Source organism: Ictalurus furcatus, chromosome 26 (genome assembly GCF_023375685.1).
Source record: "Ictalurus furcatus strain D&B chromosome 26, Billie_1.0, whole genome shotgun sequence".
Taxonomy (NCBI): Eukaryota; Metazoa; Chordata; class Actinopteri; order Siluriformes; family Ictaluridae; genus Ictalurus; species Ictalurus furcatus.
In genome coordinates, this window is record NC_071280.1 from 13946952 (window position 1) to 13961308 (window position 14357).

The window sequence follows — 14357 nt, forward strand, 5'->3', positions numbered from 1 at the left end:
TCTGTTTTTCTCTGTGTCTCTAACTGTCTCTCTGTGTCTCTATCTGTCTCTCTGTTTTTCTCTGTGTCTCTAACTGTCTCTCTGTGTCTCTATCTGTCTCTCTGTTTTTCTCTGTCAGTTTTTCTCTGTGTCTCTATCTGTCTCTCTGTTTTTCTCTGTTTCTCTATCTGTCTCTCTGTCTCTCTCTGTTTTTCTCTGTTTCTCTATCTGTCTCTCTGTGTCTCTCTCTGTTTTTCTCTGTTTCTCTATCTGTCTCTCTGTGTCTCTCTCTGTTTTTCTCTGTTTCTCTAACTGACTCTGTTTTTCTCTGTGTCTCTAACTGTCTCTGTGTTTTTCTCTGTGTCTCTATCTGTCTCTCTGTGTCTCTCTCTGTTTTTCTCTGTGTCTCAATCTGTCTCTCTCTGTTTTTCTCTGTGTCTCAATCTGTCTCCCTGTTTTTCTCTGTCTCTATCTGTCTCTGTGTTTTTCTCTGTCTCTATCTGTCTCTCTGTTTTTCTCCATGTCTCTATCTGTCTCTCTCTGTTTTTCTCTGGGTCTCGATCTGTCTCTCTGTGTCTCTATCTGTCTCTGTGTTTTTCTCTGTCTCTATCTGTCTCGCTCTGTTTTTCTCTGTGTCTCAATCTGTCTCTCTGTGTCTCTATCTGTCTCCCTGTTTTTCTCTGTCTCTATCTGTCTCTGTGTTTTTCTCTGTCTCTATCTGTCTCTCTCTGTTTTTCTCTACGTCTCTATCTGTCTCTCTCTGTTTTTCTCTGTGCCTCTATCTGTCTCTCTGTTTTTCTCTACGTCTCTATCTGTCTCTCTCTGTTTTTCTCTGTGTCTCTATCTGTCTCTCTGTTTTCCTCTGTGTCTCTATCTGTCTCTCTGTTTTCCTCTGTGTCTCTATCTGTCTCTCTGTTTTTCTGTTTTTCTCTCTGTTTTTCTCTCTGTCTCTCTGTTTTTCTCCTTGTCTCTCTCTCTGTTTTTCTCTGTTTCTCTATCTGTCTCTCTGTGTCTCTCTCTCTGTTTTTCTCTGTGTCTCTATCTGACTCTCCGTTTCTCTCTGTCTCTCTGGTCTAGTTTCGGAGGGGACTAAATGAACAGAGCTGACACAGACTACATAATGGTTAAGTCAACTGACGATGAGCAAGAAAAATACTGAGTTTGCCGCTGATTTGTTCGTTCTTCATTTGCTTAGCTGCCAGCTGGACGATGCAGTAGTGGTCAGGCATGCACGGTATTTTCTTGTTTTGACGTTGCTCTGAGCTGCATGCCACTAGAAACATGTGCAAGAAAGAAATTACACTTATATTGACAAATGTCAATATAAAAAAAATATATATTTTTGGCTGATGTCATTTTTGAAAAAGTACAGTCCTTTGGAAACTTTGGAGCAGGAACTAAAATTGTTTATTGATGCGTTGTTATTTATGAGATCTTCTTATTGTACTGGTTTATAAAACCACCTCGAGGGTGCAAATGGTGCTTTATTATTAAAACGTATTCTTATTATAATGCCAGTTATAGTTATGATGTGTATATTTTCTTCCGAACAGTAAACCAGGGCAGGACGCAATCCTGACGGTAACAGCGTTAATAACCTGGAGCTAAATGAATCTCCGACGGGTAAAGCGTGCCGTGTGGATGAATGTGCTGTTTATATTTAACAACTCTTCTCGTCCTGGTCATGGCACGCACACACACATGCACACGCACACATACGCGCACACGGGCACGCACACGGGCACGCACACGGGCATGCACACACGCACGCAGGCACGCACACACACACACACACGCACGCACGCACGCACACACACACACGCACACACACGCATACACACGCATACACACGCACGCATACACACACACACACCATTCCACTATCAGACTTTTCAATTAACACCTCGCTTCCAGCGGCCTGACGATAAGGCAAACCTAATTACACCCAGTGCCTCAGATACGGACTAATCCATTTATTCTCTCTCTCTATCTATCTCTCCTTCTCTTTCACACACACATCCCCAGCTATATATTATTATCTCTACAGGGGGGGAGGGGCAGGGCTTCCATTGTCCTATGTCTTGTATGACTGTAGGCAAGCAGAGCTACGGCTCCACCTATATTTTACCCTAATCACAGCTTCTGGCTCTTTATGCATTTTAAATGAACCAAGTTATTCTACAGAGAGAGTAATGAGGGGCACACTCACATAAACACACAATCATAGACACACACACACACGCACACACACACACACACACACACACACACTCAGACACTTACACACACACTCATAGACACTCACACACACACTCATAGACACACACACTCATAGACACACACACACACACTCATAGACACACACACACTCAGACACACACACACACTCAGACACACACACACACTCAGACACACACACACACTCAGACACACACACACACACACACTCATAGACACACACACACACTCAGACACACACACACACTCAGACACACACACACACTCAGACACACACACACTCATAGACACACACACACTCATAGACACACACACACTCAGACACACACACACACACACACTCATAGACACACACACACACTCAGACACACACACACACTCATAGACACACACACACTCATAGACACACACACACTCAGACACACCCACACACTCAGACACACACACACACTCAGACACACACACACACACACACACACTCATAGACACACACACACACTCAGACACACACACACACTCAGACACACACACACTCAGACACACACACACTCATAGACACACACACACTCATAGACACACACACACTCAGACACACACACACACACACACTCATAGACACACACACACACTCAGACACACACACACACTCATAGACACACACACACTCATAGACACACACACACTCAGACACACCCACACACTCAGACACACACACACACTCAGACACACACACACACACACACTCATAGACACACACACACACTCAGACACACACACACTCATAGACACACAGACACACACACACACTCATAGACACACACACACACACACACTCATAGACACACACACACACACTCAGACACACACACACACACTCATAGACACACACACTCATAGACACACACACACACTCAGACACACACACACACACTCAGACACACACACTCAGACACACACACACTCATAGACACACACACACACACACTCAGACACACACACACACATACACACACACACTTTGTTTCTTTCACTTGTCCTCTTTAGACATTCTGACACTATCTTAGACCACAACAATGGAAACACATGGTAGCTCTCTCCTCTCTTTCTCTCTCTCTTGCTCTCTCTCTCTCTCTCTCTCTCTCTATTTCTCTCTGTGTCTCGGTCTGTTTTTTTCTGTCTCTCTGGTTTTCTCTGTCCCTCTCTGCATCTCTCTCTGGTTTCTCTGTCTCTCTCTCTGTTATTCTCTGTGTCTCTCCCTGTTTTTCTCTGTTTTTCTCTGTCTCTCTGTGTGTCTCTCCCTGTTTTTCTGTGTCTCTCTGTTTCTCTGTGTGTGTCTCTCTGTTTTTCTCTGTGTCTCTCTGTGTGTGTCTCTTTGTTTCTCTCTGTTTTTCTGTGTCTCTCTGTTTCTCTGTGTGTGTCTCTCTGTTTTTCTCTGTGTCTCTCTGTGTGTGTCTCTTTGTTTCTCTCTGTTTTTCTGTGTGTCTCTCTGTTTCCCTGTGTCTCTCTCCCTGTTTTTCTCTGTGTGTCTGTTTTTCTCTGTGTCTGTTTTCCTCTGTGTCTCTCTGTTTTTCTCTGTGTGTCTCTCTGTCTCTCTTTGTTTTTCTCTGTGTGTCTCCCTGTTTCTCTGTGTGTCTCTGTTTTTCTCTGTGTGTCTCTCTCCGCGTGTCTCTGTTTTTCTCTGTCTCCCTGTTTTTTCTGTGTCTCTCTGTTTTTCTGTGTGTCTCTCTGTTTTTCTCTGTGTCTCTCTTGGTTTTTCTCTGTGTGTCTCTCTGTTTTTCTCTGTGTGTCTCTCTTTGTTTTTCTCTGTGTGTCTCTCTTTGTTTTTTCTCTGTGTGTCTCCCTGTTTTTCTCTGTGTGTCTCTCTCTGTTTTTCTCTGTGTGTCTCTCTCTGTTTTTCTCTGTGTCTCTCTCTCTGTTTTTCTCTGTGTGTCTCTCTCTGTTTTTCTCTGTGTCTCTCTCTCTGTTTTTCTCTGTGTGTCTCTCTCTGTTTTTCTCTGTGTGTCTCTCTCTGTTTTTCTCTGTGTGTCTCTCTCTGTTTTTCTCTGTGTGTGTCTCTCTTCGTTTTTCTCTGTGTGTCTCCCTGTTTTTCTCTGTGTGTCTCTCTCTGTTTTTCTCTGTGTGTCTCTCTCTGTTTTTCTCTGTGTGTCTGTCTGTGCATCTCACTTTATCTTCCTCTCTCTGATTCTCTCTCTCTCTCTGAAACATGTCTAGTTTACCAGACGAAGGTGATAACGATAACGATCTGATGCCAGGTCATTAATGTAATAGGTTCGGCTTGTCTCAGGCCTCAAAAAACGATATTCATAAACGTGCTGAAAATTAGTTACATTTCAGCACCTGCATATAAAAAAATGCACAAACGACCTGAAAAGGTGCAAATGTGTTGAATAAGAAATGAAACACTGGGGGTTTGCTGTTATAGGGACAAAAATTAACCATGGGTGTTGTGATGCAGAGGAAACGCAAACAGAGTTACAGAAAAAAAAAAAGAAAAGAAGTTTATTCTTTCCCAATAAACACCACATCCTGAAGTGTTTCATTCCTGACAGACAGCAGCGGTTTGTGTAAATGGTTACAGGCTGATTACCCAACAGAGATCTTTACCAAACTTTAACTAGCTGACTAGCGAAAACGTTTAGCAGCTTCGACAACACCATACAACAGAGACAGCTTCTTCGAGGTTACTAGATACAAATAGATAATAAAGTTTATTATCAAACATGATTATATTGGTTTTACTTCCACAAGAAAACAGTTTTAATGCCATTTATAAAGCACTGGAGATGAGCATGCGCAATATTACTGTTACATTTCGCATACGTTCTCATACGTTACTTTCTCATACGTTACTTTCTCATACGTTACTTTCTCATACGCTACTTTCTCATACGCTACTTTCTCATACGCTACTTTCTCATACGTTACTTTCTCATACGTTACTTTCTCATACGCTACTTTCTCATACTTTACTTTCTCATACGCTACTTTCTCATACGTTACTTTCTCATACTTTACTTTCTCATACGTTACTTTCTCATACGTTACTTTCTCATACGTTACTTTCTCATACGCTACTTTCTCATACGTTACTTTCTCATACGTTACTTTCTCATACGTTACTTTCTCATACGTTACTTTCTCATACGTTACTTTCTCATACTTTACTTTCTCATACGTTACTTTCTCATAGGCTGCAATGTTACAAAGGTGTGTTGTAGAGAAAATATCTAATGTTTATTACAGTGATGTTGGGAACACGACCAAAGGAACCTTAATAAGGGAATTAATGGGTTTACTTACTGTTTGCACACACACACATACACACACACATACACACACACACACACACACACACATACATACACATACATACACACACACATACACACACATATACACACACATATACACACGCTATCGATCTGTTTGTGTACTGGAGTGGAGACAGCCTATTTGGCACTGACATCACACCTTTAGAGATGGCCGATAATCCACACCTCTGGGCTTCCAGTCAACACGATTGACAGGATTAAGAGCGTGTGTGTGTGCAATCTTTTTTTGCACTACAGCATATAAAGTCCAGCAGAAATAAACTAAGCTGACAAATACACATCACATCATTTCACTAATGACGGCAGGTGGAAAACAGGAAAAAAGCACTTCCTTAGTAGAGCTGCCACCGACTCCAATATCCATATCCAACATCCAATATCCATATCGGACTGATATCACAACGGAAAATGCTGGATCAGATCAGATCGGCGGAGGGGGGAAAAAACAACAAATCTGATCTCATCCTGTAACAAATGTAGCCTGAAATATCCCAGACCTGCTCGCAGTGCAACATAATGTCGTGAGAGGCGAGAGAAGAAATGTCCAGATAGCTACTGTATCTCAAATAATCAGTCTTTACAGCCATGCTGAGCAGAAAAGCATTTCAGAACGCACAACACATCCAACCTTGAGGTGGACAGCAGAAGATTACATCGTGTTCCTCTCCTGTCAGCCAAGAACAGGAATCTGAGGCTAGTGTGGAGACTGTTGGAGGTCGCCTGAACTGAACGTATATCCACAGGTGGCATCTGGATACTTCGATACCACAGACTAAATCAAACATGGCACGGTCATTTAAACGGCTAAACATCTCAAAAAGTTTTTTCTTCGCTTTAGCCGTGGAGCTACAGGCGAATATTCCATTTTTGGCCACACGCTGCAATCCGACACGGTCCTCATCTTAGCTGGCGTTTGCACTCCAGAGACATTACTGATGACCAGCGATACGCTGTGAGTGACACTCACCTGTAGTGCGGTGATAATAGGCTCGACCTCGCTGATAAAGTGACCCGCTACCAACTCGGCAGCTTTCGCAGGGTTAATGCTAACCAGCTCCTGCAAGACACGGAACACCCAATCAGCATTTAGGAAATTTGTTCCTCAACGAACCGGGGATGAACTCAGATGCTGAATAAGCATGATAAGCAATGAAGAATGAAGAAGCAGATAAGCATGATCATGGCGCGATATTTAATTATTAACCACACCAATTCAACTGGAACGATATGAGGAAAATAATCATATGCGTGACGTAGGATTCAGATAGAACTATGCTAATCAATACATTTTGGGCCGGGCTCTTCCTTTAAAGCAATCCTCCTCTCACCTTAATGTGCTCTAAGGATTTGTTCCATGTGGTCTGCTTCTCCTCTGGGCTGTAGCCAGGCATGGACAGGATGTTATGGATGTAGTTATAAACCTCCTCCTAGCAGAACAACAGAAAGACTTGGGCTTTAGCGGGAGTGGGATAGATAAGGAAACATGGATTAAGAACCAAGTTAAAATTGAGGAGGAGTGAAGATGTACCTTTCTTAAGGGGTCCTTCAGGTAGCAGGCAATGATTTGATCGTACAGATGCTTCTGCTCATACAAAAACTCGCAGATCTGAAAACTAGATTTAGGCACAGAACGAAGCATGAATTTGTGGGTTGGAGTTAAAGCTAAACTTTCTTTGACCTGAATGTCCCCAGAAAAATAAATAAATAAATAAAACGATTCAACTCTCCGCTTAATTGCTACCTAATTATACAGAACAGGTTTAAATGAAAAGCCAAGGTAATTGAAGGTAATTAGTCTGAAGCCCTCGAGGGAGAAAACGTCCCTCTGTTTCAACATGCCCAAAGCCAGACAAAACAATAGATAACAAAGACAGATTATCGCCTAACTTTCATACCGCCTTCATCACTACAACGAGGATTGATTATAAAAAAAGTCACCTCATACAATGCAGGGCATATGACTCGTACACATGCAGAACATAACGGTGCTTAAGCATATACCTCAGGGTCCACTACTACAGTGCTCATAAGTTTACAGACATTTACGGTATTTGGCAGACGCCCTTATCCAGAGAGACTTACATTTATCTCATTCATACATCTGAGCAATTGAGGGTTAAGGGCCTTGCTCAAGGGCCCAACAGTGGCAGCTTGGTGGTGCTGGGATTTGAACTCATGACCTTCTGTTTTTTTACAACAACAAAAAATATGATGGATCTTAAAAAATGCATGCTGTTTTTTATTTAGTACTGCCCTGAATAAGCTATTTCACATAACACGTTTCCATATAGTCCACAAGACACAAGGCGACCCTTTACATAAAGTGCCGGGGGGGTGTAAACTATTTAGCAGGATGATAGGTGTAAAAATAATAAATTGTTACTGTGTTATTGTTGCTTTTTCTCCAGATTCCAACGCAATTTTTTTAAATTTGTCAAAATTATCTATTAAATTTGTATTTTTTACATTTTTTTTATTTATCCTTCAGTAAATGTGTTATTGTCAGCAGAACAGGAAATTAATCATTAATATTTTTTTCTAAATACAAAAAGGAAATATATATATATATATATATATTTTATTTTTTTTTGCCGCGATTTGATGGTAGAGTTAGAGCTACAGCTATACATTTTCTTCATGATACTAATAATCAGTGTGGTTTGTCCTTCACTGGCTTTGTGAACTGTGCGTGAGTCTGGGCTGTATGAACTTGTCAGCTCTTACAATTCCGCCTTTTCCGCCAGGGTGAGGAGCCGCCCCTCGTCGAACTGGACCATGCCTCCCACCTGCAGTAACTCCAACAGCACCTGCAACGACGGATACCGCTGTCAGAAAGTCACCTGACCTAATCAGAGCCGTTTCAGAGCCGAATCTACGTGGACCTATTTATGTATTTATCAGCACGGAACAGAAGGGCTTAAGGCTTGACGGGAAAAAGGATTCGATTTGTGGCGGTGGGATTTGGTGCGCTTTGAAAACTGAGCAGCAGGAGATAAAAGGGAAACCCTGTTCCGGCTGAAGACCACGACTGCTCCGGCATTTCTCCACCAACAAGTTACTGGTGTAAATGTAGCTATCTACTGTACCTATCAAAATTTCCGTCAGACAAAACTACGTGTGTGTGTATATACATATATATTTATATATATATATATATATAAAGAATACAACATGACGGAGCAAAATAATCAGCGCTGAAGTGGTGTTACATTGCCGATAAATATTCTTCATACCTCTTTGAAATTTGGGGGTTAGCTAGCATGCTGTGTGATCTGGGAAGTGACTGGTTGTACCTGAGCAAGTTTATAATGGTTACTCTAAGAGGGGCTGATCACTTATCCACAGCAGGTATTTCACTAATTAAACTGTTAATAATTGTTCAGGATTTTTATATTCAGAATGTAATTTTCACCTAGATGTCGAGGGTTAGAATGTGTAAATACAGCTGGCTAAAGTTAGATTGAATTTATTTGAATTTCCAGGGTGTAATGTGACAAAAGGTGAGGATTTTGACCGGCTATGATGCTTTTCTATAGGCACTCTATGTGGCCCACTGTCAATCAGAGTGACTTGATTATTTTCCATTAACAGCAAGCGGGAAGGGTTTTATTCCTCTTATACAGTACCACAGTGAATTTGATTTGTTAAAGAATGACACGTTATACTTTTTTTTTTATCCATTTGTAGTTACATTTAACGTTGTGGAACATCTGAGACACAAGATCCTGTTATCATTTAATATATATAGACAGAAGTGATCAAAAGGTACATGCACTTTGCATTGAGCAGCTACATGTATGGAATAAACAGGCAAGCTAAAAGTTAAACACAAAACATGAACCCGTCACCTTGTATATAGTCATAAATCACAGAGAATTTCCCTAGTTTTAAGCATTTAATGATCTGCCAATAGAATAAGACAAATTTAAGCTTGAAATTAGTAACAAACATGACAATATTCAGGACATATTCACTTGCTAAGATGTGGTTTTTTTTGCCGTAATTAAGCTATAGGCTTAGATTTCATATCACTTGTACTAAGCCTTTTGTATCTGGTAAATAAATAAATATCAAATCGTTGAATAAATGTAAACTACTCTAATGAGTCCAGTTCATGAGTATTTTACCTGCTGCCTCTCCGTGTGTCTGGAATCATCGTCTGGACTGCACAGAAACTCCAGAACCTGCGTTCAACCAGATCTGGGTTAAACAAAGCACACTTCCGGCACAAATTACGCTGTGATTAACATGACCATATTTCGCTCCATATTGAGTCAGAGCAATTACAAGTTCCTCAAGGCCAAGAAATTAAAGCCATCATCAACAACAACAACAACAAAGTGCAAAAGATTTACAGCTGTTTTTCTCCGGTGCCAGAAACTCCTCCCAGCTTAGTGCGAGCTTGTCGCTTTCAACCATGAAATCACTTTCACACCTCTAATAAGATGGAGTTATTTTTATGGTGAGCTGCTAATTGCTTTGGAGTCATCACCGCATTAAAGCCTGCTGCTGTTTCCGACTAACATGATGATGCGTGCTGTAAGGTACATAATCCTTCTATCCGGTGTCACTCAGAAGAGGATGAGCTTACTTGAGTTAGGTGTGTGTAGTGAGGATACAATACTGAAATTGTGCACAGACTAAAGATCACATGACTCCACAGTATAAAAGCTACCAATCAATCATGCTCACACACATATATATATATATATATATATATATATATATATATATATATATATATATGTATGTATGTATGTATGTATGTATACACACTACTGGTCAAAAGTTTGTGGACGCTCGACTGAAATGTTTCTCATGATCTTAAAAAGCTTTTGATCTGAAGGTGTGTGATTAAATGTGTGAAATCGGTGTTGTAGACAAAAATATAATCGTGCCAACGTATTCATTTCTTTCATTAGAAAACTAACATTTTATTTACAAATAAATCTTTTTTTAAAAAAAGACTTGGAGCGAAATATTCCGAAAAGCAGTCGATAAGATTCCAGCATCGGCGTGAACTCCTTTAATACTGTTTAAAAAGCATCTCAGGGAAATTCCTCAAGAAATCAGTCGAGAAAACGCCAAGAATACATTTCTGGAAATTCTAGGAAAAAAGGGCGTCTACTTTGAAGAAAATACTAAATTATTTTGATTTATTTTGGATTTTTCTATCACAACATAATTCCATTTCGATTCCAAAATCGTTGCATTTGTGTTACTCCAGAGTTTTGATAACTTTATTATTATTACTCTAAAATGTGGGGAAATCAAATAAATAAAGAATGAGTGTGTCTAAACTTTTGGCCGGTAATGTGTATTGCAGGACATAAAAAAAAATTAATCCAATAAAGTCACCTGATCAAACAACTTCCTGTTGACGAAGAGGGTGTTGTCGGGTTTGGCTAGCTGCCGGGCGAGAAAGGTGAACAGGCAGCCCACCTGAGACGGCGTGAAGTCCGAGTTATCCACCATGACCTGCCCAAAACATGCATATTTTCATTAAAAAGCTGTGAATAAAAAAAATTAATAAAAACCCTCTCTACTATTCATGAGTGATCAGAAGAGGAGTGAGCGCATGAGAGGAGCTGGAGATGAGAGAGAAGGCAGGCTGTGAGTAAGGGATGTGGGCTGAGCTATAATAAGAGCGTTTGATGGAGGAGTTTGAGTCGGACTCTACGAGCTCCTGCGCTGATGAAGTGATTGCATTTAGCTGATTACAATACTGATGATTACAGTGAATACATACAAGAAAGAAGTGTGTGCGTGTGTGTGTGTGTGTGTGTGTGTGTGTGTGTGTGTGTGCACATAAGTAAAATTAAAAGTCTCTACCTTGAGTAAAATGTCCACGATCCTTTGCTGGTACTCCAGAGCCTGTTTGTCGTTCTTAAAATCCTCGAACGTCTGAAACGGACAAAAGCGATAGCTCTAGCAACAATGGACTATTCTACTTTTTCCACTAATCCCAAATACAACTGATTACATTCGCGTCTTTCATTTTTGTCTCAGGGATTAGTTCATTTCTATGGCATGAGCACGATGAAAGCTGGCGGTTTTCCCATGTTGTTATTTAACAAATGAAATGTATGTATGATTGAACTCGACACGGTTGGAAGTGTATGTCGTGTGTTAGATCTGAGGTTGTTCGATGGTTAACTGGTAGCTACGTCTTAGCTACAGGATCCTGATAGTTCCACTGTAACTCCGTGGCTGATTGACTTGCATGTGCAGTGAGAGGAGAGTTGTGTACATTTGTGGCTTTAATGCAGTTGCCGTTTGGTACGCACCAGCGCTAGAACGTTGAGAAACTCGCGGGTGTCGAAGTGCAGCAGGGTCCGGATGTACGGATACACCTCCTCCTCCTGGATGGCTTCTAACGAATGCAGGCGAATCAGGAACTCAAACACCTGAAACACATTCAGTGAAGAGCAAGCGCTTGGTAATATGTACACGCACCTTACAGACCTTTATAGCTAGATCTGGTCGTCTATACCCAAAGCGATGTGAGGCCAATTGGTTGCCATATTGCACCTTGTTCTTTGCCCTATAAACCGTCTCAGGTATCTAGGTAAATCTGTGAAGTGTAAAGAACCATGACTTTATGGAAGCCCGTTTCCGCCACAGAGAGGAAAAAAAAGTAATAGCAACTTTATAACTCTAACTCTGCAATTCTGACTTTTTTTTTCCTCAGAACTATTAGTTTCTATCTCGCAATTGTAGGCCTTATTCCTCGCAATTTTGAGTGAACATCCTGCAATTCTGACGTTTTTTCTCACAATTGCGAGTTCATATCGAACAACTTTGACTATTTCTCACAATTACGAGTTTACAGCTCACTTTTTTTTTTTTTCGCAATTTAGATATCTACTTGATGCAGTACCTTTAAATGTGACTATGTTCAGGTCATGAGCATATGCTAGCATCTGAATTTCCTTGTCTTGACAAGCTGACGAGTGTTGTGTTTATACAGTATAGCCTATCTATAGAGAATGATTGATGCTTTGTCGGTGAATTAATTGTAACACACCAAATGTCAAGTGGATGTCTAAATTGCGAGAAAAAAGTCAGAATTGCGAGATATGAACTCGCTAAATTGCGAGTAAAAAACTCAGACTTGTGAGATATGAACTCGCTAAATTGCCAGTAAAAAAGTCCGTATTGAGAGACATGAACTCGCTAAATTGCGAGTAAAAATCTCAGACTTGTGAGATATGAACTCGCTAAATTGCCAGTAAAAAAGTCCGTATTGCGAGACATGAACTCGCTAAATTGCCAGTAAAAAACTCAGACTTGTGAGATAAGAACTCGCTAAATTGCGAGTAAAAACTCAGACTTGTGAGATATGAACTCGCTAAATTGTGAGTAAAAACTCAGACTTGTGAGATATGAACTCGCTAAATTGTGAGTAAAAAATCAGACTTGTGAGATATGAACTCGCTAAATTGCGAGTAAAAACTCAGACTTGTGAGATATGAACTCGCTAAATTGTGAGTAAAAACTCAGACTTGTGAGATATGAACTCGCTAAATTGCGAGTAAAAACTCAGACTTGTGAGATAAGAACTCGCTAAATTGTGAGTAAAAACTCAGACTTGTGAGATAAGAACTCGCTAAATTGTGAGTAAAAACTCAGACTTGTGAGATAAGAACTCGCTAAATTGTGAGTAAAAACTCAGACTTGTGAGATATGAATTCGCTAAATTGCGAGTAAAAAACTCAGATTTGTGAGATGTGAACTCGCTAAATTGTGAGTAAAAACTCAGACTTGTGAGATATGAACTCGCTAAATTGCGAGTAAAAAACTCAGACTTGTGAGATGTGAACTCGCTAAATTGCGAGTAAAAAACTCAGATTTGTGAGATATGAACTCGCTAAATCGCCAGTAAAAACTCAGACTTGTGAGATGTGAACTCGCTAAATTGCGAGTAAAAACTCAGACTTGCGAGATATGAACTCGCTAAATTGCGAGTAAAAAACTCAGATTTGTGAGATGTGAACTCGCTAAATTGCGAGTAAAAACTCAGACTTGCGAGAAATAAAGTCAGAATTGTGAGATGTAAACGCGCAATTGCGGCAAATAAAGTCGCAATGACCTTTTATTTCTCTTCTCCGTGGCGGAAATGGGCTTCCATATGATCTTCTTTTGTCCATAATGCAGAGTGACTTATGAGCTGAGGTTCTTTGAACCATTTTAGCAGAGGGGAAAAAAAATAAAAATAAAAATACTTACTCAATTAGCCTTGTGTGATATAACACTTTAATCGTCTCTATATGATATAACGTAGCCACGATATCCACGATATACTCCAATTATATAATATTTCCACACCTGCCAACCTTTACGCATTTTACGTAGATGCTCCATATTTTATCACTAGGGTGCGCTTGTACGCTTTTTAACACTCGAAAATACGCGGTGTTTCTCTCCTCTGTAAAACGGGAGACGAGCCAAGCGGCATGTGAATCTGGGATGATCCGCATAGGTGCTCCTTCGTACTCTCCGACATGAACGGACGCTGCCTGGAAGCCCCGCCCACACGCCCCCATCTTACATGCTCTCGACAGGCCGCGCTGCCTTTCTGTCAAGTTAAATGGAGAATGTTTCGAGCTCGTTAATAGAAAACAAAATCTATCTATCGGTTCTGGATGATTAAATCATTTATCACGTGTTTATAAAATGTGGGTGGGATCAATAACCTACGAGCTTAACCATGACTCATCACTGATCAGCCTTTAATATGTATAATATATGTCCGTATAAGGATATTTCAGCATGTTCTCCAGGTGGAGTACAAATGCAGAGAATTTA

The 14357-nt window shown here is 40.5% G+C and overlaps 1 protein-coding gene across 2 annotated transcripts in view; it reads right to left on the reverse strand.

Annotated features, from left to right (window-relative positions):
* The window catches only part of vps8 (VPS8 subunit of CORVET complex), a 117778-nt gene that overhangs the window by 63567 nt on the left and 39854 nt on the right, over nucleotides 1–14357 (reverse strand). For both annotated transcript variants that reach the window (XM_053616103.1, XM_053616102.1), the window contains exons 26-33: nucleotides 11837–11956; nucleotides 11382–11453; nucleotides 10908–11027; nucleotides 9677–9733; nucleotides 8274–8356; nucleotides 7078–7162; nucleotides 6878–6976; nucleotides 6517–6606 (exon numbers count right to left, since the gene is read on the reverse strand). In XM_053616103.1, coding sequence (XP_053472078.1) covers nucleotides 6517–6606; nucleotides 6878–6976; nucleotides 7078–7162; nucleotides 8274–8356; nucleotides 9677–9733; nucleotides 10908–11027; nucleotides 11382–11453; nucleotides 11837–11956 — 726 coding nt within the window. The remainder of the gene's footprint in view (nucleotides 1–6516; nucleotides 6607–6877; nucleotides 6977–7077; nucleotides 7163–8273; nucleotides 8357–9676; nucleotides 9734–10907; nucleotides 11028–11381; nucleotides 11454–11836; nucleotides 11957–14357) is intronic.